This window comes from Pezoporus occidentalis, unplaced genomic scaffold (genome assembly GCF_034315485.1).
Source record: "Pezoporus occidentalis ecotype Australia unplaced genomic scaffold, CSIRO_AGI_Poc_V1 ctg215, whole genome shotgun sequence".
Taxonomy (NCBI): domain Eukaryota; kingdom Metazoa; phylum Chordata; class Aves; order Psittaciformes; family Psittacidae; genus Pezoporus; species Pezoporus occidentalis.
In genome coordinates, this window is record NW_026914018.1 from 931,668 (window position 1) to 955,051 (window position 23,384).

The 23,384-nt window shown below is 39.2% G+C and overlaps 1 protein-coding gene across 2 annotated transcripts; it reads left to right on the forward strand.

The window, feature by feature from the left end:
* The first annotated feature begins 203 nt into the window (after positions 1-203).
* Positions 204-23,368, forward strand: BDKRB2 (bradykinin receptor B2). Of its 2 annotated transcripts, none has more exons than XM_062619885.1 (2): positions 204-551; positions 21,412-23,368. In XM_062619885.1, the coding sequence occupies exon 2, from the start codon at positions 21,414-21,416 to the stop codon at positions 22,554-22,556; it is 1,143 nt and encodes a 380-aa protein (XP_062475869.1). In that variant the 5' UTR covers positions 204-551; positions 21,412-21,413; the 3' UTR covers positions 22,557-23,368. The 2 variants fall into 2 exon arrangements, with proteins under 2 accessions (XP_062475869.1, XP_062475870.1); XM_062619886.1 differs by lacking the exon at positions 204-551 and adding an exon at positions 5,124-5,194.
* The last annotated feature ends 16 nt before the right edge of the window (positions 23,369-23,384 follow it).

The following is a 23,384-nucleotide window of genomic DNA, read 5'->3' on the forward strand; positions in this document are numbered from 1 at the left end:
TAATAGAGTCCAATATTTAGCTGTACTCTGTTTATTTCCTAAAGCAGGAATGCTCTCATGTAACCTAGTTCAAAGTGATTACAGCTTTCACAATTACAGGTAATGACTCTCAGCTGCAGGATCTTGCAGCCATCCAGACATGGTGAGATTATTGCCCTAAAACTATAAATGAAGAACCAATGGAGAGCAAGAGCCAAATATTTTCCATGCTCATGAGCAATCCTGAAAGCTGTTGTGTAAACACATGACTGTTTTATACACATAGTATGGCACATCAATATTTTAACTGGATTTGTGTTGTTTACCTCCCATATTCAAGTATCAGCAGTCTCAATACTGCATACGGTAGACAAATGTTGCTTTTAAAATACAGTATGGGAGAAAATCCAGGAGCATGATGTCATCAACAGAGGGATGAGTCTGTTCTGTTCAGGGAGGGGCAGAAAACCAGAAGTTAGACTCATTCATACAACAGAGAGAGCTTGGCTGTTCCTGAAGACGTGTTGCACAGCACTTACTTGTATCTGCTCGGAGGTGAATTTGCAGTCAAGGTATGTTTCTGCTTCTCTTTACTATGAAAAGATCTCACTATTTAAATTCAGTATGCTTTGCTGCTTCTTGGAAACCACTTCTTGAATTCTTAATGTTTCTAGTTCAGTGAAAAAAGGGCTGATGTTGTTAGTGTTCCAGGGACACAGAGGAGTTAAATAATTATTGCTAATGGGATTTTGTAACTTGTCAGGATTTGCAGAGCAGTAGCATTTACAGAAAAGTGTTTTATTTCAAAGTTCCCAACATATCAAAGCCACAGAGCTTTTCACCTGCCACAGGTTCTATCTGGTGTATGGACTACTGAAAGCTAATGATTCCTTCTGTCCAGAAGACATTTTGTGGGCACACATTCTATCATCTCTTAAGAAAAACCAGAAAGTGTAAGCAGCTAACTTTGTTCCCAGCTGAGAAATTACCTATAAAATAGTGATAAGAAACCAGAGGCAATACTTTTCTGTACATACTGATAGTTTTCTCTCTGTTTATTATTTTGATTATAAACTTTTGGGGGCAGGAAGTGTGTATGTATATGTACCTTAAAACTGCTTACCTGTTTGGTCTGAGCTGATTGAGTGACAAACAATAAACATTTGAAACTTTTCTTACATTACAAAGAAGAAAAGTTTGGATGACTTTTAAACAACATTATCAGTTCCTTTCTAACACTTGTAACCAAACAAAAAAATGCAGGAGGAGCATGATTTATAGAATGCTGATAAAAACAAAGAAAACCTTAGAACTGAGGTTGTAATTAGGATCGTACAACAAAAAGAACAAAGGTTCAAATGTATGCTATAGTTTTAGCTATTCCTATTTCCTTACTCAAGACCCTAAGCAGCCATCTTAATGTAAAATAACAAAATAGCCATAAAGCTGAAAAAGTTCAAATAGTTTTCCATTAGCATCCTAGTTTTAATACACTGTACATACTCTTACTGGTACTCTTAAGATAAGAGTATTCATCTTGAACAGATGTATGTATTTTCTTAAGGAACCTAGAAGACAGCTAGAGAAAAAAAAAGTCAATTTTTACAGCAAAGCCTCTAAGGCTGAAGTAAAGGATATTGAGTAATACCAGTCATATGTTTTTTATCGTCTGTTGTTCTTTGAGAATGTGCAATCATTAAGAAGATAATTAAGAGAAGCATCTTTGCACTTCAGAATCATTCACAGATTTCTTGTTTTCAGTGTAAATAGTGAAAACACAAAGAGAAGGGGTAAATGTACCCAATTTAATAAAGACTTTAGAATAGTCAGAGCAGAGATACCTCCAGAAAATCTTTGTCAAGTTTTCCACTGGGTCCCGTACATGCTAGAACAAGATTGAGTTACTCAGAATTACCTGAACATTTTGTACCGACAATCCAACAAAAAAACTGCCTTTCCTGATTATTAGAGCTTCCTGAAATAAGGATCTCATTACTGCACTGCAACACAGCTTGAAGAAATTCTCACGACTATGTAATATTTTATATCTTTTCTCAGACAGAAAACAAGAGGAATTTGGGAGAATTTTAGCACATTCATTATGAAGACCTTAAAATTCATTGCTTAAGAATAGCCAGTGTTGGATAGTCTGCTTTTCATGGAAAGAAGGGAGTAAAAAGCTTTTAGAAACCCAAATCCCACTGCTTTGAAAGTCACAGTAGGAAAAAAAAATCATATTGCAAGTCCAGGGTAACTCATCAGAGAACAGAGCTTTGCTTTCAAAACAAATTCCTTCCCAGCAACTACGTCAACAGCAAAGGCACACCTGCACTCATTAGCAATGCTAATCAATATAAAGTTTAAAAAAACCCAACCCTGAGAATAAATGCCATTCAGCTAGAAAATCTGCTTTTCTTTAAAAATCACATAAGCCAGTCTTATTCTATTGTTACTCATGGGTTTTTTTAACTCTCTCTCTGAACTCCATGTACTTGAGTTTCCCCTACCTTATCTAAAGGTTTCTTTTCCTTCCTTCTTGCATTTAGCATAATTCATGCATCCAGCTATCTTTGTGCCTCTGCCTGGCCGACATGCAGCTGTAAAAAAACATAGTACTTTAAAGTGGAGGCAAAAGGTCTCAGCCAGTCCTCTATAACTGGAGTAACTCTAGGTGAATAGGTAGCTACTGAAGAATAACACCCTTTGGGAGCACCCTCTGGGTGCTGACTCACAAGCCCAGCCAGTGGCAGGCAGGTGGCTGAGCCAGCTTCTCCCCTCTGGGTGCCCCTGACCAGGGACGGAGTCAGGAGATGTCGTGGTTTAAAACCAGTCAGAGGGCTCGTTCACTCACTCCCCCCCCCTTCTTGCCCTCTCCCTACTCCCAGAGGGACGGAGAGAAGAGTCAAAAAAGAATGCAACTCCCACGGGTTGAGATAAGAACAGTTTAGTAACTAAGGTACAACACAAATCACTACTGCTACCACCAGTAATAATAATGATAAAAGAAACAACAAGGGAAGAGAATACAACATCTCACCACCAGCCAACTGATAACTCGTCCCCCCAACCCAACCAAGCACCGACTGATACCTCCTCCAACCCTGCAGACTCCCAGCCCTTCCAGGTAACTCCCAGTTACCTCCTGGGCATGATGTGCTATGGTATGGAATACCTCTTTGGCTAGCTTGGGTCAGGTGTCCTGTCTCTGCTTCCTCCCGGCTTCCCCTCCTCCCTGGCAGAGCATGAGGCTCACAAAGTCCTTGGCCAAACCAAAACATCATTGTTATCAGCTCTGTTCCCAGGCCGAAAGTCAAAACACAGCACTGCATCAGCTACCAAGGAGGAAAAAAATGACTGCTACTGCTGAACCCAGGACAGGAGAGGACATCCCTGTACCATGACAGCCCCAAGGTAGGTAGGCTTAACCGCATTGGGAAAGAAGAGAGGCTGAGAGCTTCACAGCAACATTAAATTTGGACTTTGCAGACTGCTGTCTTCATCTTCACACAAAATTGCACCTCCTAATGATCACCACAGTGGTGATACATTTACTTAGAAAAGATGCTAGTGCACTGGGAGTGAGGAACCCTGCTCAAGGTCCAATGGCCCACTAAATTAAATACTGGATAACGGGCACAAACTGGATACAGACCACTAAAAAAAACAAGGACCAAAATTGCCTGATGAAAGCATGCTCACTTCAGTCTGATGATAATTAAGTCCAAAGCATTCAGACATTGTGGCAAAGGTGCTACATCAAACTTCAACAGAATGCCTCAGGACTCTTGATGCTCCCTGAAGGGGTGGATTTGGCTTACTTTTGCTGCTGTGCTATGCTTACCTCCTCTACACGTTAACTCCTCAACTCAATTCAGCAAGGTTGGGCTGGTTTTTGTGACCACTGCAAACAAATCTGATCATCCAGGTATGCAGATCTGGCATACTGAGGTATGCCAGAGTGATGACAGTGTTGGAAAAAAAGGCACACTTCAGACTATGGTGAATTTGCAAAGGAGCTGTCAAAATGCGGAAATCTGTCTCTCCCATTCATGTTATCTGAGATTACAGGCAAACTCCACAGAAAAAGAAAGTGAGCTATGGTTAGAGGTCCAGGTTTTTTTAACATTAACAGGATTTATACATGTGTGTCTAGAGGCAGAATTGGCCATAGAAGATTTTCCTCCTGCAGTGGTCCTTCTTTGGCAGAAGGGAGTATGCTGCAGGCATTCTCTTCAGGACCTGCACCCCTGTGTCTCCAGTGGTGCTTAGCCCCTTTGCCATGGTTATATGATTTCCTATCAGCTGTGTGACTGAAAGGTAGCTACGATGGAGTATGAAACAAGGGCAGCAGGTTCCCCTCAAGAAGGGTGATGTGAGCCCTCTGCCCACACACACGGAGCAAAGCAATAACTCAGCCCACTATTCTGCAGATAGTGGGCAGGCCAGTAAACTGGAAGTGTTCCATCAGATCACTTGAGTGTTTTCACAAAAAGCAACTGTAAAGCCTTCTTAATTCGAAGGTGGGACCTTATCCTTGAACAAGTAAGTAGGAAGACAGAAATATTGCGGTATATGTCACTAGGTTTTATGTTCACTATATTTTATGTCACTAGGTTTAGTGCATCTCTCATCTCCTTCTCCAGCAGTCTTTCCATATAACAAGCTATATTCTACATTCTCTGTGCTATATTTGGCTTCTGCTTAGATTATAAGATCCTCGAGGCAAAGCCTGTCCCTGTGCTTGCACAGCTATTGCGCATTATCATCGAAGCCTCCAGTCATAAGTATTACACAGACAGTTTGGCAATATCTGCAGAGGCGTGCTCTGGGTCCTACCTGCTAGACCAGGACAAACAGCACACCAAGTGGACAAACAGCACACCAAGTAAACAAACAGATAAAGGGACATAAAATGTGGTACAATTAAGCACACAGGCTAGATCCTCAGCTGTATTGAATGCTCACAGTGCCATCCCCATCAGCAGAGTAATGACAGTTTATAGCAAATGAGGTCTTAGATGTATTAGCAGAGATGAGTGATTTCCTCACCGGTAACCTGCTTACTAAACATGGTAGCATAGCCACATCCTTTTTCTGCCTTCTTTTTCTAGAAGAAAAGATCTGTGAAAGTTTTTTTTTTCTCCTAGCTGTGAAATCAGAAGACAAAAAAAGAGAAGAAACTAGGCAGTGGGTGTTCCCTTAACTACCACAACAGGTAAACTTCACTATGGGACACAAAATATGCTCCAAGTCAAATTTCAGCCTTTGTAATTGTGCAGCTTGAGCTCAACACTGAACTTCAGCCAACGAATCTTACAACCAGTCTCATGTCATCAGGTTATTTATTACGATGGTTTCATCTCAGTCTGTGGTATCTCAGCTTAAGTATAGATTTCTTATTTCTTTATTTCTTTAGACTGAGCCATCTAAATCAAACCTCCCAGACACTGCACTCTGCAGAGCCCACCCACATGCTCCTCATACAGGAACTTGCTTAGCTGCCCAAGACCAGCTCACAGATGGCTGTTCTCCTTGGCATCACCCAGAAAGGTTTACTGTGCCTGGTCCTTCCAGCACCAGATGCTGGAAACATACAAACCACTTTCTCCAAGAGCAAAGAGCAAAACAGCAGGCAAATGTTTGTGGCACTAAAGGTGACTAGGAAATGTTTGCTTTGTGAAAATTCTGTCTCCTCTGTATACAACACGTAGACATGTGTAGACACACACCTATATACACCTACATATGGACAAACATAGAGATTTATTATCACCTTGTCAGAGAAATAAAATACATGTTCCTCTGCATAATCATGTTATCCATGTCCTACCCTTTCCTAGGGAGTATTCCTACAAGGAACCACTACCAATTTCTTCCTCATTCATGGATTTTTACTGTGTACAAAATGATCAACAAATATTTTAATCAGACATTTCTGATGTGTCCATCTATTAGGATCAAGACCATTGCATTTGTTTATTTCATCTCCTTTGCTTGGCCAAGATCTTTTGGGTTTCTCTAGTTAACGCTAAAATTTCTAGGTCACAGTGATCTGGAACCAAGAAGTTATCTTCTCACAAGCCTTCATTCTGTGTAGACATTTACAGTAGGTAACAAAGTCAAATAATGAAGATGGGCTACCTTTTTACAAGATCAAGGGCACTTCATTTAAAACTTAAGAGCTTTCTCAAGAGCTCTGCTGTTTTTCTTTTTTATTTACCTCTGTGAGTTGTAAGTTAATTTTCCAAGTGATTCTAACCTGGTTAAAGCAGTCATAATGAATCAGACATTAATGCAATTCATGAATGTCTGGGATATTGTTCACAGAAGTTTCAATTTATATCATACTTCTTCAAAAAACACCATATACAGGCACGTCACATAAGACAGGTGTGGGATCTCCCCTTCTTGCTTACACCATTCCTCTAAGAAACATCAGTATCTTTTTTTATGAAGAGTCACCTTAGGCAAGAAATTCCAGCCAGCTGGCTCAGCAAAAGGGACATTTCCCAGAAGTAGAACGAAGTAGAAGTAACAAAGCAGAGTTGGTTCTGTGTAGGTGTTTCCTGCAACATTCTGGAAATGTTACTCTTGTTTGGAAATATAAGAAGACAGCAATTTGTTTCTTTCCACAATAAATGTAGTCTACAAATTGGCATTTGAATCATGATTACAGCTTTTAATTGTACAGTATGAGACATCTGGAATTTCATTCTGATACACTTTGCATCATGTATCACTATAGACAGGTTTACTGTGCAAGTAGTTTCCACTGCACATTTGTATGTTTTTTTAAAAAGGGTTAAATGGAACATATTAATAAGGTTTGACTTAGGATAAATGGACTCTGGTCGAAAAACTTTAAAAACTCAAAGAAAAAATTGACTTTAAACACAAGAATCAATTCCAAATTTTGGACTATTTTACAGTAAGGTAAAATAAGAATCCAGACTGTAAACTACCTAGGTTTTATAAGATTTTTAAATGAAAATCCCAGACAAAACTCTCTTAACTTTGGTATATACCTGACTCAGGCAGCAATCTTTATTCATTGTTTGTTTTGGAAAACTTTTCTCTCTTGAGAAATTAAATCCCAAGATTTAAATAATCCCCAAGATTAAATCTTTTTCTCCCTCCCTCCCTCCTTCCCTTTGGTCCTTCTGTCCTTCCTTCCTTCCTTCCTTCCCAGCAGCATCATTTCTCCTCTGCTTGTTTTCTATAACACCATTATGTTCTCTCCCAGAACTCATATCTGCTAATTTCCTCTTCACTTGTTCCTGCCCTGACATCCTGCCATGAGACTTGCTGCCTGCTGCGGAAAACTGTCGTGTGCAATTCTACACAATACTTTATGTTCTGCAGTGATTGCAAAAGTGATGGTACACAATTTCAAATATGACATGATTAATTTAAATCAGAACATTTTTCAAAATTAACAAAGCTGGTCAGAATACAAAATTTATGTTTCACAGAAAAATTGGGAAGGACAGAAGGAAGAAGTGAAATTCCCATCTAGAATTAAAGAATCTTGTCATTTTTAACAAAACCAAAGCACTGGGAATGGTTAGCATAGATTAGGGATTTTGAACAAGGCATGGACCTTCTTGAGCAAGTGCCTGGGGGATAAAATGTAGTTAGTTCACATCTTTCATTGTCTCTTTTTCTAGAGCTGCTCCATTTTGTAAAGATAATAAAATCTAGTTGGCCAGACAGAGCAATGGTGAACCTGGGTTTCCTTCTAAGCTGTTAGCAGTCAGTATGTCTCCTACTTTGTTCAAGATGAGAAATGGCATCTTTAAAATATTTTATCTTAAATTCCCCAAATATGTTGTGAAAAATCTTAAAATCAGTTTCTCTAAAAACTGTCTGGTTCGATAGTCACTTTAATAGGAAAAGATAATTCCCTTCCTCAAACATTTATTACATAGCTATAGCAGTACATTAGTGTGAGGTGCCAGAAAGTGTGATCCATTAATTGTTGCCACTGGCCAGGCAGAAAAAGTTCTCCAAATTTGCGTCAGACTGCAGAGCCACCCTGTGACAATCCAACACCATGTGACTGCCCAATCTCTGAAGGACATTCGGAGTTTGTTAGCTTTATGTACAATAGTTCTTTGAAGGAGCTGTGGAATCTGCTAAGATTCCGTTAAGGGAATCTTTCTAATTAACTTCTCATCATGTATGTTTTTGTCAGCTCTGACATTCTCAAGAGAGCAGATAGACATATCTTCTTAGTAACCATGAGTGCCCAAACCCCATGTATACAGACTGAAAACCAAACTGTCTGCACCAGATTCCAGCAAGGCTCTGACATCTCCTGTTGACATCAAAGCGATGACAATGAGTTGATAGAAGTTTAATTCCAGAACACTGGCAAAGCATGAAAAGGAAAAAAAAACAAACAAACAAAAAAGACAACAAACAAACAAACAAACAAAAAAACCAAAAAAACCTCACAACTGTAATCCAAACACTGACTGTTGCTTCTCAGCTGGTGGAATGTCCTGAACCTTCTAGACCTCTTAGTGTTGAAAGCCACAGGCACGCTTGTGCAGTTTAATCACCATGTTGCTATCAACATGTATTTGAATACTTCTTTCTTGCAACAGAAATGCAGTGTACTCCCAATTGAGAATTGTTGTTATTAGAGTTTCCCTGGGTTTTCAGCAGAAAAACAGACATTTGGATGTATATCAAAATTTTATCTGCTGTGACTTTTGAGGTAATTGCAATACAGTCCATAATTCACTATAGTTATTCTCACACACACACCATTACCGATATGTACATCTGGTTTTGAGCTTTCCTCTGTGATATGCAGGCTGTGATGATTTTTAACAGTGATACCTGAAAACTGACCTCTTTCCAATTGCAAATGCTTTGTGTAATGGCTATGTCGGGAGCAAATGCATGAAAATAATATGAAATGATTGTCCCAGCTGCTCAAGCAACAGCCTAGCAGGACATGTTTGACCTAGGAAGGACAAGGCAAAATGGCTTTCTGAAGTTTACCATTTAAGAAGTGAATCATGTTCCAGGCTAGACTTCTCCTTGAGAAGGGAACTCAGCAGTGCTTGCACTGCTGCACTCTGCTTTTAGGAGTTAAAAGAGTATGGGGAAAACAAAACAGAGTAAAACAAAACAAAACACAAACCTTACCTTTCTTTTAGTAAATACAACCTGCCATTTAGGCAATGAGTATCATGTCATACTTGTATTGCCCTCCACGACAAAAATCAGTGATGCTGGGGATCTTTCACTGGGATGGTCCGTAAGAAAAGTTTTTCAGAATGTTGAAATCTAAGTTCATATTTTAATGTAGATTTTGGGATAGGTCTGCAGCTGTTGTCAGAGGTTCTAAATTAAAGGGAGGCCTTAAGAAGGCCACATGATAGAGACATTAACTTGAACAACCTGAAGAAATATCATACCCTCTGTGTTCTACCTGCTTGAAACTAAAGCTGTAATTTCATTTGAACATTATACAGTTAACCAGACTTTCTAGCCCATTATGTTGTCAGAGCCCAACATGCTGTTTACTTAGCGAAGCCGCCTCTGGTGGCATTAAGGGAACACAAGGCGCACTATATAAAGGACAGATTCTGCTTGCAATGTCCTCTGCACTAAGGACTCCTCTGCTTGCACAGTTATCAGTGTATGGCTCAGCAACACAAAAAGTAGTAGTGACTGAAACATTTCCAGCTGTTTGTGGGGATGATTCTGTAGTTGCAGATGTGTTTTGAAGACATGATGTTTTAGAACATCTAGATTTTTGCAAAATGCAACAGAGATCTAATTAACTCCAGAGTAAAATAATCAGTTACCTGTATGATAAGAAACAAAGCAAGCAGCAGCTGTCAAAGAAATAGTTACTGGACTTTGGGACAGCAACCTTCTAATCTTTGCTATCAGAGACAGGCTTTTCTCAAAGGCTGTACTTGTGAAAGACTGATGAAATGTGCAAGAAATGCTTCATTATTGAAATATCCTTCACAACATTGTAAGCATGATAGAAATTGGAGGCACTGGAGGTGGAAAATCTGTCTTTTCTTTAAATGGCTGTTACAGTGTTCTTAAGGTGCTAAAAGCAAAGTGCTTTCAGGGTACAGAGCCAGTTCATCTGAAAGGCAAATCTCTCCATTAAGTATTTAGTACACAAAGGGAGCAATATCTGCAAATATTTGGCCATTAGACCTTCACATTTTGCTTAGTCATCAGAACTTAGAGGAGCTACCCAGAGAAAACAGCATTTATTTTTCAAAACAGCATTTTGGAAAAAAAGCATTTTTTTTTCCAAAAAAGGGAAAATTCACCTATTTCTTTTCCAGCTTAGTGGTTTTGGCATGGTACTTGCAGTAGTTTTGATCTGTCTGGGTTTCAGGACAGTTTGTTTTCTAAAGCAGGAAATTCTTACTTTAACAAAGAAATATAATCTAGTTGTTCAAACTGTTCTTGATGAACTCAGTAGCATTTTTTTTCATCATCACTGGATACAGGTTACCTTTGCTGTTCGCTGGGCTCAAGGTGCATCTGCAACTTCATAGATGCATTTTACTGTTAGATACCATCAGACCTGCCATTTCAATAACATCAGACTCCTGCAATGGTTATTAAATTGATTTCACAACGTTAGTGCATTAAGGTCTTTGAATTTTGTAGTGGTGATGGGGTACAGCAATCTCTTACATAAAATGAAGAATTCCTGTGGTGCCTGCAGTGCTCGAAGGAGGGGACACAATACCTTTGACCCTATTACAACCTGATAAATTTACATGTCATATCATAAAACTCAGGAAGTTTATGGTCTCCTATTTGTCTTCATAATTCAGTGAAACTGCATAAATTGAGATTATTCAGCTTTGTAGACAAACACCATGCGTACAGGAAGGTTAAGGGCCATGCAAGTTTTCAGCCCTGGGACAAGGATTAGGCTTTCCCAAGCTGCCTTCACACCTGACAAGGAACCCAGTGTGGCTCCTGGTACCAAAATATGTTACTCACATTCCAAACAGCACCTTTGCTGTTTCTCTCCCTGTACAAATGTGCAGTTCAGTTTGCTCCCATCCATCACTATCTGCAAGTGCAACAGGGAAAATAATATCAAGTTAGACAGTGAGTCAGCTAGGAACTGGGATAAATTATGTTAATAGACAGTCATCTTCCTGGCAACAGATCCAGTGCTAAGTGCAAACTCTGCAAAGATAAGAAATGTGAGCAAAACATGATCTGATCATTGCCTCTATTGGCAGGAGGCCCTCAGCTAATGACAGAAACCAGTGAGTTTTGTGAGTCTAAGCAAATCAGACCAAGCTTTGGGTTTATTTCACTCATACTACAAACCAAGTGTATTGCCCTTCTTTACTTATTTCTACATAGCTATAACCAGGGCTCCAGACAGCGCTGTCTCCATCAGGCACATTTCCCTTCCCTTCCTCCTGTGTGTCTTGCAAATTTGCAAGAGCCTCTGGCCTACATCTGCCACCTTCATCTCTCCATTTTCCTCAGCATCTCCTCTGCCTGTGCCTTTGAGAAATGGAGCCATTCAGCCTGAAAGCTGAACTGAAAATCTTAAACCAGTGCATTTGGGGATGTTTCTTATCCTGGCTATTTAAAATGCCTGCCTAGTGAAGTAGCAGCGTTCCTGCTGGTGTTATTCTGTAAGCTAGTGCTTGCCCTCAAAGACACCAAAGAACTTGAGAGAAGGAAGGGAAAATCTGACACTACATGCAAAGTTTAACCGTCTACCCCCTACCTTACTAAGAACGAAATACAAAATATCATTTTGCGCACTGTGGGAATCTAAACAGGGGAAGTTTAAATTGGATATAAGGAGGAAGTTCTTTACTGTAAGGGTAGTGAGGCACTGGAATGGGTTGCCCAGGGAAGTTGTGAATGCTCCATCCCTGGCGGTGTTCAAGGCCAGTTTGGACAGAGCCTTGGGTGATATGGTTTAGTGTGAGGTGTCCCTGCCCATGGCAGGGGGGTTGGAACTAGATGATCTTAAGGTCCTTTCCAACCCTAACTATTCTATGATTCTATGATTCTAGACCAATGTGAAGATCAAGTAAACGAAACCCAAAAGAATGAAAGTCAGACATGGCAGCATATGGACCCTAACCTCACATTTTGTGGTATTTTCCTAAGGTGAAAGAGTAAGATTCATGTCCCCTCTTCAACAGTTATTTAAGTATTTATACTCATTTGAAATAGCTTCATAAAAAGGAAGAGTGTTATTCAATAAGCTTGTGCCTCTTAGTATACAGGCACGTGTGTCACCTGAGTTCTAGGTTTTGATCCAAGCTAAACAAAATGGAGACCTGAAAATAGGTTTCATCTGTCCAATGACCAGAGACAAACAAACTGAATTATGCTCAGTCAACACTTAGATTTAAGAGCCTCATATACTTCATTTCTTTGTAGACATATTCTAAAAGCTGGGGATGAAGAAAAAAACAACTCAGTAAATCAGAACAACTTAAAATTTCTCAGAAGTGTTTGAACAACAGAAATTGAAGTGTGTACTGAAAGGGGAGAAAGGCATTGATCTTCTCCATTTTCAGAATGGTTTGATAGTATTTTTAATTCATCTCCTTTCTCCTCGTGTGAAATATAAAGGTAAAAGTTGGTCAATAGGCACAGAAGTTTCTACTGTGTTTACCAATCCATTATGTAGAAAAGGGAAGGAAAAAGCTGCAGAGCATTGACATAGTAGAAATCCCCAGGAAAACAAAAAGTTAAACCAGTCATTCAAGTTTGAATTTAACTTACAGAATGACTTCTGTGAGCATGTATAAAATTTTCAGTTCTTGATGGCCCCACAGTTGCAGACATCATTTACTCTTATTGCCAAACTCCTTCAAATATTTGCAGAAAGTTTATTGTGAAAAAAAAGAAAAAAAAGCAGCTGAGAAATTTACCATCATATTTCATTCGTTTGTCTAAACTGTACATTGCTATGATATGTCACAAAACAACCCTAGAACGGTATTCATGGGATTTGGCATTTTCCATTACTTATTTGTTTATATCTCTCCCCTTTTAATTTATTGAAGCTGATGCATCCTTTCTCTGTAAGAGGAATGTTGTCACCCAGTGTATCACCAATGTCAGTGCTTTTCTGGGATACATTCTGAAATCCAGTATCTATGAAAGGATTCCATAGAAAACAAAGTACACAGGTTACAAAGGTTGGTCTCTAGTCCAACCTCTTGCTTAAAGCTGGATCAGCAATGAGATCAAATAATGCAACTCTGAGCTTTATCCAGCTGGGCCTTCAATATTTCTGAGGCTGACAAGGTTGAAATTGGATCATTCACTGGGTGGAGAAACTTGAAGATCCTATTGTTATGATCCTGAAACAGCCTCCAATGTTAAAACAATTATTTCTTGTTTCAGATTAAATAGAATTATTGTACTAAACCTGCTCTTTCAGAATTGTTGCAACATCAAGATGTGGTGACGTATGCCACATTTTGGAAAGCACTGCTAGTAGAAAAGTTTCCAAAATATTGACAGCATCAAGTCAGAGGTCAAACATGGACAGAGACTCAAATACCATCACCAAATCTGGACTAAATCAAAACTGTGTTCATAATGAGATTGGACCTTTTCCATATACAAATGTCCTGTGTTCAGTACTTCAAACCAGTTCAGATTTTCCTCCTACTACCAGTTCTTACAGCATTCCAGCCATTCTGTTCTTCTCCAATTCAGTTATAATCATTATACACACAGATAATATATTTTGTCAGAATCATCAAAGTCACTAAATAGGGTACAGCACTGAAAAAATAACATTTCAAGTTATTTGGGGATTAGAAGTATGAGATTTTTTAGGAAAAGTATAACACCGGAGAGTCTAAAGCAAGTACATTCAAGATTTCCACCTGGAAAAAAATGTGTTACACAAAATGCTTCATTGTACTTGATTGGGCTTGTGCTCTTTCCACACCTTCCTTTAGTTGACTGCGATAGACAATATTGGAATTGAGTGGCTTCACCTCCCACGGGGGGGGGGGGGGGGGGGGGCGGAAATTAGTAGCCTCTTCTCACCTTAGACTCATTGTTATTGAAATAATTATTTTAGCAGAACAAGTTTGGGGTTTTCTCTTTCCATTTTTCTTAACATAATTGATGTAAATGTCTTTAACAACAACTGCAGAGCAATGGCTGTCCTGCTGTGTGCTTCAAGTTTACATGCAAAAGGGTATCTAAAAATTCACTTTTCGGAGGTAGCTCCTCTGTATCTTTCCTTTATTGCCTTCATTTTCTGACAAAAAATGGAGTTGTTTTTAATTTTAATTTTTTTTTTAATTTTTTTTTTTTTGCAAGCTTATTTTTGTCAAGTTCCTCAATCTGGTTTAACTCAAAGCCTCATGAACTGCAGGGGCAGCCGTACCATGGAAAGGGACAGTGAAGGGTGAATAAAGAACAGGAAATGTTTAAGCTAACATTGCCATGAAAAGCTTACACTGATCTACAACCTCAAATGTTCTAAAGCCCATTACCATTTCATTATAGGAAGGTTGAAATTAAAAAATTCAAGTCACAGGGTCAGTAAAAGCAGAATATTTTTGGTATGTTTCTGTCACTTCCTCTATCTCTCCAAAACGACGAATGCCTCCTAAGTAAAACAGAATTAAAGCATATTCTGTGTAACTTCCTGGTCACATTTCAGAGGTGCTGCAAGAACCACATAATGCTACCTTTTGATATTCAGTCAGCCCAAGATGCAAATCAAACCTCTTCTAAGGTCAAAGAAAAGGGTACAAGCAGTCACACTGGACTTGGATTAGATGGAAACAACAGACTCAGTGGAGCTGGGATAGATGACAAAGATATTTTTTTGCAGTAGTACAGGTTTAAAGAAGAGCAGGTTGAAATAGAAGATGTGAAAATAAGCCTTATAGATGAGGTATAGAATTTATAAGGAGGAGGTCTTGACTGCATTTATGTAGGTAAGAGCTCATCACAGAAGATGACTTCAATCTCCCAGCACACCTTTGGGTCCTTGCTGAGCAACGCATCTGCTTATGCTACCCCATCATATGTGCTTCAGGCCTGGTAGACCTATAGGGGTGGAGCTAAAGGAGAAAATATGCTTTAAGATTGTTTTGTTATAGCCTCTTAACAAATTAAACCCCTTCTTTTCCTCATAAACAAGCATTGTCCTGGAACCAAATCCTCCGAAGCCGCTAAAATGAAACCCACCTCTCCTGTGATCATACCTGTCAGATGGTCACAATGAGGCAGTTTAGGAGAAATTTGAAAGCCTTTTAATGTTTGAGGTTTACACTCCAGGCTTCTGAGAAACCAGTAGCAGTACTTATACAGATTTAGCAGGACACAAGCTTCCTTGCATGCACCTCATGGTGGAGGACCGCCCTTACCTGTGGCAGCTTTCAAACTCCTGACGTTTCTCATTTCAGTCCAGCAGATCTGTCAGGCAGATACGTTTTTACTTCTCACGGCTCTGACAGCTCCTCTGTCGCGTTTGCAGTAGCTCTTGCACTAGGATGAAGCAGCAAGGCTGCCAGACCAACAGGCACCCCCAGGGGACACTTGGCTGCCCAGGCTGGGCTCAGGAATGATCAGGAGGACAAACCAACACAAAAAAAAAATAAATACGTAGCATCAAAGCAGGCTTGGCTCTGACAGGAATAGCAGTTTGGAGGAGAGGATGTAGCAGACCTTGGGTGTTTTGCTTTTTCTTGCTGTGGCTGACTTGCCTTCTAGAAAAGAACCCTGTCAGAAGTGAGCCAGTGCCCTTCTCAGTTTGCAGCCACCCAGAATTGTGTTTGTCCTTCCAGCTTTTCCACCCCTCTGTGCCATTGAGACCTGGGTGTATATGTATGGCATGTTGCATGCTTGTATGCATGTATGTCTGTATGGTAAGCCAGCTATATGCATCTGCCAAAACTTTTGGCCACTAGTAACACTTAAAACCAGGTAATTATAAAATACTCTTAAGGATGCTACAGACTGGGTGTCATACCCATCCTTCACAAGGCACATCCCTTGTTAAGAAATACCTGAAATAAATAGAAAACTAGGCTGCTGTCTAGGCAGCCTTCATCATGAATGATCATAGGTCACAGAAATCCCCCCATTTGGAGTAGAAAACTAGGGAGGGCTCGGATCTGCTGTCCTTTATCTTTGCAGATTAGACTGTACAGGTTAACATCATGACTGTGTACCTACATTTTAAAAAATTTCACTGTTTGCTTCACCAAACCACATTATTGGGCTTAATATTATAACAGCCTGAACATTTATTTCTTATAGGCTCCACCTCTTGTCCCTGAGGACTAAATTAGCAAGGTTAACATTATGACAGCCTCAGTATATATTAATTACAGATTTCACACCTTGTTTCTGCATATAACCAAACATATAGCCAAAGTCACAACAGTTTAAGATATGCCTTAAAAAGTCCCTCCCTTGCTCCCAGAGAGAAGATCGCTGGGGTTAACATTGCAATAATCTGAATACTTACTACACATTTCAGGCCTTGTCCTTGGAAAATACCTAACTGATACCATCTTAACAGTTTAAGTTATCCACTACATCTAAGTATACAAGCAAATGTTTATCATAGTATGAGCAAAGATTAACACCACTAGTGATGGTACTAATAGATTCATGAGTCCAGTAGCTGTAGGGGTACATCCAGATTCAAAATGGGTTGTAAAAAATGTTCACTTGATGCAGCGTGGGCATTTCCCCATTTGGAAAGTAAAGCAATGAATGCATCAAATGGCTTAGCTGTCCTGGAGCTAGCTCACATCCATTAGCAGCATTGACTGAGCTCTGAGCTGGCTTTTTCCTCTGCCCTTCTATTCCTTAGCTCACAGCTCTTGATCCTTAAAGGGCTTTTTGTCCCACTTCATCATATATAAGGAAGAAGTTCTTTACTATGAGGGTGCTGAGGCACTGGAACAGGTTGCCCAAAAAAGTGGTGAATGCTACATCCCTGGCAATATCCAAGGCCAGATTGGATGGACCCTTAGGTGACATGGTCTAGTGTGAGGTGTCCCTTCCCATGGCAGGGGTGTTGGAACTAGGTGATCTTAAAGTCCTTTCCAACCCAAACCATTCTAAGATTCTACAATATCCTGCTTCTTTTCTTCCAAGACAATTCATAGGCCATAGCAAGTATGGCTGTTGCATAGAGATTTTCCCTCCACATGACACTTCTTCCAAGATTAACTACACCAATGGACTCTAAGCATTATCTTCAGCTTGCTGATAATCTCACACGTATTTTGAGGCACCCCGTAGCCTCCCACTCTCTAAACCTTGCCATTTGTGCCCAATGCTATTAGCAAAAAAATATTCTAGAACAATATGAGACAATGACTGACAATGTTTTTAGTGACTGTCAAGGAGTAGGTAACTGACAGTAGGAGGTGAACTCCAGCAGGGACAAATTCAGCCCTTACAGGAGTCCCTCATAATCAGTAATGATAGATAGCTTCAGCTGGGCAGTGTTTCAATCAAAACTGTCAGACAAAAGTTTTTTGAAAGTCATAGCTGAGACATTAAGCCTGTCTTGCATTGCACAGAAAGTATTTGTAGACAGTGTATGAAGACATCACATTTATTTTCACTGAACTGTGATAAGCAAATGGCAAATCATGCCCTTTTCAAAACTGTGGCTGTGTAGATCATAATTTATTCAATAAGCACATATTTTTAATGAGTTTCCTGTGCTATAAAAAATAGTACCAAGCACATCATTTTAATAGGGTTTGTAAATAGACCATTAGAACATTTCACCTTATTCACTAACACATTTCTACTAATGCTTTAGGGAAGGGCTTGAACCAAGAACTAAGGACCAAGAAGGCAGGTCGGCAGAAGCCTCATGTCATGGACGTGGTCACATCCTAACTAGCCTTTGCACACTGTTCCTAGACAATAGTAATGTGATGTAACTTATTCATTTTAAAGTATTATAGAGTTTTCTATCACAGAATAATTGTAGAGAAAATACTATAAATCAGTAGGAAGGTTTTGAGCTGCTATTTGCTGTAAACTAATTCATGTTTATTGTTTTTCTATTAGACATATAATGAGGTAAAGGCACAGAAATTGCCAACATAGCTTTTATGACCAGTCTCTGAATTATTAATGAATATCTTTTTAAATATATGCGTACATGAAACCTTAAAGCATAAAATAATACACTTAGAATTCCTTTTACTGGTTTACAGCCTGTTATCAGCAGAAGAAACAGCTTCTGCTAATTGCATTACCAAAATAGCTTCCCTGTTCTCAGATGACCTTTTGTTGATCATCCATTAGTATTTCAGTTCCCATGTGTTTTTACAGTGTAAAGTGCCAGAATATGCAGAAAGGGAGACTTGAAACCTCTGTTTGCGATTTCGTAGTGGCACCTTTCACAACCACAAAAGTTGGGCTTTGAGATATTTAAGTATTTATGAATACCAGCACCTTGATGACAGGCTTCACTATAGGGAGTTTAACAGTATGGCTATCTAAGGTATCCTTTAAGAACTCAGAACATCAAAAATACCAAAAATATCAGGACAAAAATTATTTGCAGTTAATAGGGGACATAAGCAACACAAAATGTATCTATAAATACATCAAATGTAAAAGGATAATGGAGGAAAGTTTATGCCTGTTACCAAAAGGAAAATGGAACCAGTAACTCAGAGAATGATGAAAAGTTCAATGAAGACTCTGTTTTAGTGCTCTCAGAAATAAAGATCATGATCTGATACTTAAGATGATTGATGAGAACAACTGGATTTATGTGAATTAGGAAATAAAAAATTTAAAAAATATTTATAAAGTGGTGGGATTGTATATAATCCACCCTGTCATGGTTCAGGAATTTGAAGAGGAAATCTTTCTATCAGTTTTTATGTCTGTGAAACCAAGAATGGGGATATTTCAGAAGCCCACAAAGGGAAAAATGCAATACCTATCTTTAAAAGGCACAACTAGCAGCAATTTATGAACCTGCCATTCTCATTTAAATACCTAGAAAGCATTACAGCAAACCAGTAAATAATCAATATATCCACATATGGAGAACAAAAAGTAATAATGAAGAGAAAAGGAACTGCCAACGTAAACTTGCCAAGAATAAAATTGTGTTGCATTAATCCAATCTGGCCTAATGGACAAAGCACAAGCAATAGATCAAGCACATCTGGATTTCAGTGAGTCGTTTGGTATTGTCCTATATTCCATTGTGCTGAAATATGAATAAAGTCACAAAGAAATGCACTATAGATGCAGGTGCTCTGTTATGCCAGGAAGGGCTCAAACAAAAATAAGATTTCTAACCAAAGCATTTGCAACCTATAGTAGCTGCTTGCAGCTGGAAGATTAAAAGAGAACATAATCAGAATATTGGTAATGTTGCATAGCACGCACTGCAGATGGCGTTTGCTTTCAGTACAGAATAAATAAATCCATATCTACTGCACATAAAAGCTCCAGATAACCAGTGTCACCAAAAGTATAGGTCACTGGATGGTTGTCTGCTACATGTAATGCTAAAGAGCCTCCACCAACCCATTCTCCAAATGCTGGTTGAATACAATCAGAAATCAGAAGGATACAGGTGACTTAAGATCAAGGTGGTTCTAACAATGATGAGGCTAACGAAGAGGCAGGATAGAGGATGGAGATATGTTCCTGCAGTTAGCTATGGGCTCGAAAAGTTGAGATTTTGGAAGGATGAACTTGGAGGATCAGAATTTTTATGTTTTTACCCGGTTTCTGTAAATACTGTCCTTTGCTCAAGTTATGAAGGACCGGAGGATTAGAAATATGTGCTGTTGACGTTTTAGTTTGTGCTCATTAGTCCAGTTTAGGTTGCCTGTCTTCCAAGGTTCTCAGTGCCACTTGACTGTTTTATTCAGTTAACCTGTCCTGCATGACGCCCCTGTTACACGTTTTCCAGTACAGTGAAAGTCTCCTCTGTTACTGTCTTTATAAAAATATGGTATTCTCTTTGCTCTTGATTCTTAAGTACTACAGTGCTTAATTAAAAGTAAGTACACAAAATATGACCAGCATTTTTCAGTTATTCTGCATCCAACAGCCAAATGTCTATATGCATATTAAGCACTGACACTTACAAATCTAGTAACCAGAGCACAAATGAGAATTACAAATGTGCCCTCATTTTACTTTCAAGTTACCAGCTGAATCAGACAAATGTCTTAATAAAAAATACGTCTGAAAATCTTCCAGTCAACCCAAATATAAACAGTGATATTTTAAAGACCTGGAAAAAGACAAACAGTATTTCTGTCACCCAGCCCAGAGAATTATATATACAGCTCTGAGAAGCCAATCTTGCATTTGAATACCTCAGCATTCATTATCTGAGTACACAACAATAAAGCCACAGTTAATGTTTTAACAGTACTGAGTGTATGCTGCATGCTTCACTTCCATTTGGTTTCAGTAACATTTAAATACACATCTGATATTTATGCCTTTCCTTACAGGAAGCTATATTTAATAGCTTCCTCTAATACCCCAAGCTTTTTGACCTGTAGAATATTTACAATACAGCACTTGGCTTTCAGACTGTTGTCTTGGACCCAAATTGGCTCAGTGCAGCCTGATTGCCAGCAGGTCGTGGCTTACATGATGACCACCATCTTTGCCAAACTGCAGACCTATTAAAATCAAGGTCTCTCACAAAAGTGGTAACATTTCTCTCTTCTGTGACTTGCTTGCAGTAAGAGAACGTAGCACAGAGACATGGATACACGGGTGAATCCAGTGAGAAGTTGAGAAGGGCAAAGTGCTTGCAAACACTGATCTTGCTCCTCAAGCTCTCAAAGTGCAAACTAAAGCTGCAAACTAAATGTGTGTTGTGAGAGTCGTAACATTTGGGAAAAAATATGGTGTTGTTTGGAGAAGAAGCACCATTGAATTCCACCCAATTCTTGCTTTACAGGAGAGGGTGTAAAATGTTGAGGGACATGCCACAGAGCGAGCAGCTTAACAATGAGCAACATGAGATTCACAAGGTACATCTGTCCTTTAGGAGACTATGGCTATCAATACCCAAAGATGAGAAGAGAAAGTAATGCTGAACCTACCCAAAGAATTAAAAAAGACTTGCTACATCTTGGTTCTAGTGAATAAAGGCTGGAAAATGTTCTTTTCGGTTAAAATGTTGGTTACAATGTATGCTGTTGGTTTATCCCCTCTGTTTCACTCACTTCAAATTTGTCTGCAGAGTCTACAGCAGTTTAGTCTGTGAGACCCTCTGCAAGCATGTATGAGAAAGCAACCCAGGGAATTGTAAGCCTGTTCAAAGCCATGCTTTTTAGGACAATAATGAAAGCAGCATCAGCTTTTCTTACTATGTCTTTTCCAGCAATGAGCTAGGTACAGAAATCTCATACCGCCTTTTTCTCTTTCTCTGCACAGAAATGGTTTCCATCACAAATGAAAACACTACGGAACTTTACAACATCATGGCCACTCAGGAGCTCGCAGTCAGTCCAACAAATTGCAACAATAATTCAGGAGTTCATCAGCTGAATGAATACAAATGTATTAATTCATACGTATGGCAATGGCTACAGGATTTTCAGCCTGGCTTCCTCTGGTTTATATTTATTCTTGGAGCATTGGAAAATTCCTTTGTCCTCATCGTCCTGTGTTTCCACAAGAGTCCCTGCACAGTGGCTGAAATTTACCTAGCAAACATGGCACTTGCTGACTTAATGTTGGTCTGTGCTTTACCTTTCTGGGCCATTAATATTTCTAATGGGTTTCAATGGCCTTTTGGCCTGTTCCTCTGTAAAGCTGTCAATGTAATGAGTAACATGAACTTTTACTCTAGTATTTATTTCTTGACACTTGTGAGCATCGACCGCTACCTAGCCTTGGTGAAAACCATGTCTCTTGGACGGATGCGACGAACTGTCTGTGCCAAATGGAATAGCTTTGTCATCTGGACATGTGCATTGCTCATATGTTCACCTACAATGGTGTTCCGAAATTTACACTATTATGCAGAATACAACATCACAGCCTGCACTCTCGTTTACCCAGCCAGCTACTGGGAGCCTGCAACCAACTGCTTGTTGAATATAGTGGGCTTTGTGATCCCACTCTGTGTAATTACCTACTGTACAACGCAAATCATCAAAGCCTTGCGAAGTAATGAGCTACAAAAAATTAAGCTAGTCCAGACAGAGAGGAAAGCCACCATGCTGGTCCTTGCTGTGCTTTTGCTTTTCATCATTTGCTGGCTTCCATTCCAAATCAGCACGTTCATTGACACAATCCGTTACCTTGCACCCACTCTTAAATGCCTGGAAGAAATCAATGACATAGTGACCCAGATAGGTACATACTGTGCCTTTTGTAACAGCTGCCTGAACCCAATCTTGTATGTAATTGTAGGGAAACACTTCCAGAAGAAAGCTGTGGAATTCTACAAGGACTTGTTTCCAAAGAGGTGCAGAAAATCACAGTCTGTGCAGATGGAAAACTCCCTGGACACTTTAAGAACTTCCATTTCAAATGAATATCCAAGGAAAAAGTCTGTTTTCCCATCACCATGATAACACAATCTGTTCATTACAGAAAAAAAAAAGCCTAACTTATGAGTCTCCGCTAATATCCATCTACTACTAGTCAACAAAATAATTGTGGTAGTATTCATCATTTGTGAGAAAGCAAGGGTTTGATCTTGATGGAAACTCCATACAGGGACCTGCTTCTAATACTACTGAATACTTTTCATTATCAAATCCTCCTTTGTAGCATACTCACATATTCATGGCTGACTAATATTTGATGCATTTAATGTTTGCATTTCTAAGGTGTACATGCATGTACAGACAGTTGCCTGAATAGAGGCCCCGGTCCTGCCAGGATTGTGCAACTCCTTATGGTACCTATACAGTTTGTTGGACTAGACTTTTGACAGAAGGGGCTTGTAGTTGAGTAAGTTCTGGTAAATTAATCCTGTAGGATTATTATTCAAATGGGGTTTTAGGTGCAGCCGTTTTTTTTCTGTGTTCAGTCATCCAAAGCTATTTCAATTATTAGATCAACAAGCTGTGCCTTTTTGCAACTGCTCTGCCCCTCCTAGTTACAGGTTTACATCAGTTTGTACATATGGAAAGTAGCTCTAAAAAAAGGCAAAGCAGTACTGGAAGGAAGGCTGTAGCCAGCTGCATGAAGCTAGCTGAGGTTTTTTTGTAGCAGGAAACTGGTTTACCCCTTCTGCACTGGATAAAGGCATACACTTACTCCTTTTGAATGACTGAATATTATTTATCCATACCTACACTTCAGCTCAGAGACTTAATTTTCAATATTTACAAAGGGTAATTAATATTTGTAATGTTATTAAATAGAAACATAAAAGTTCAGCTTTTATATTT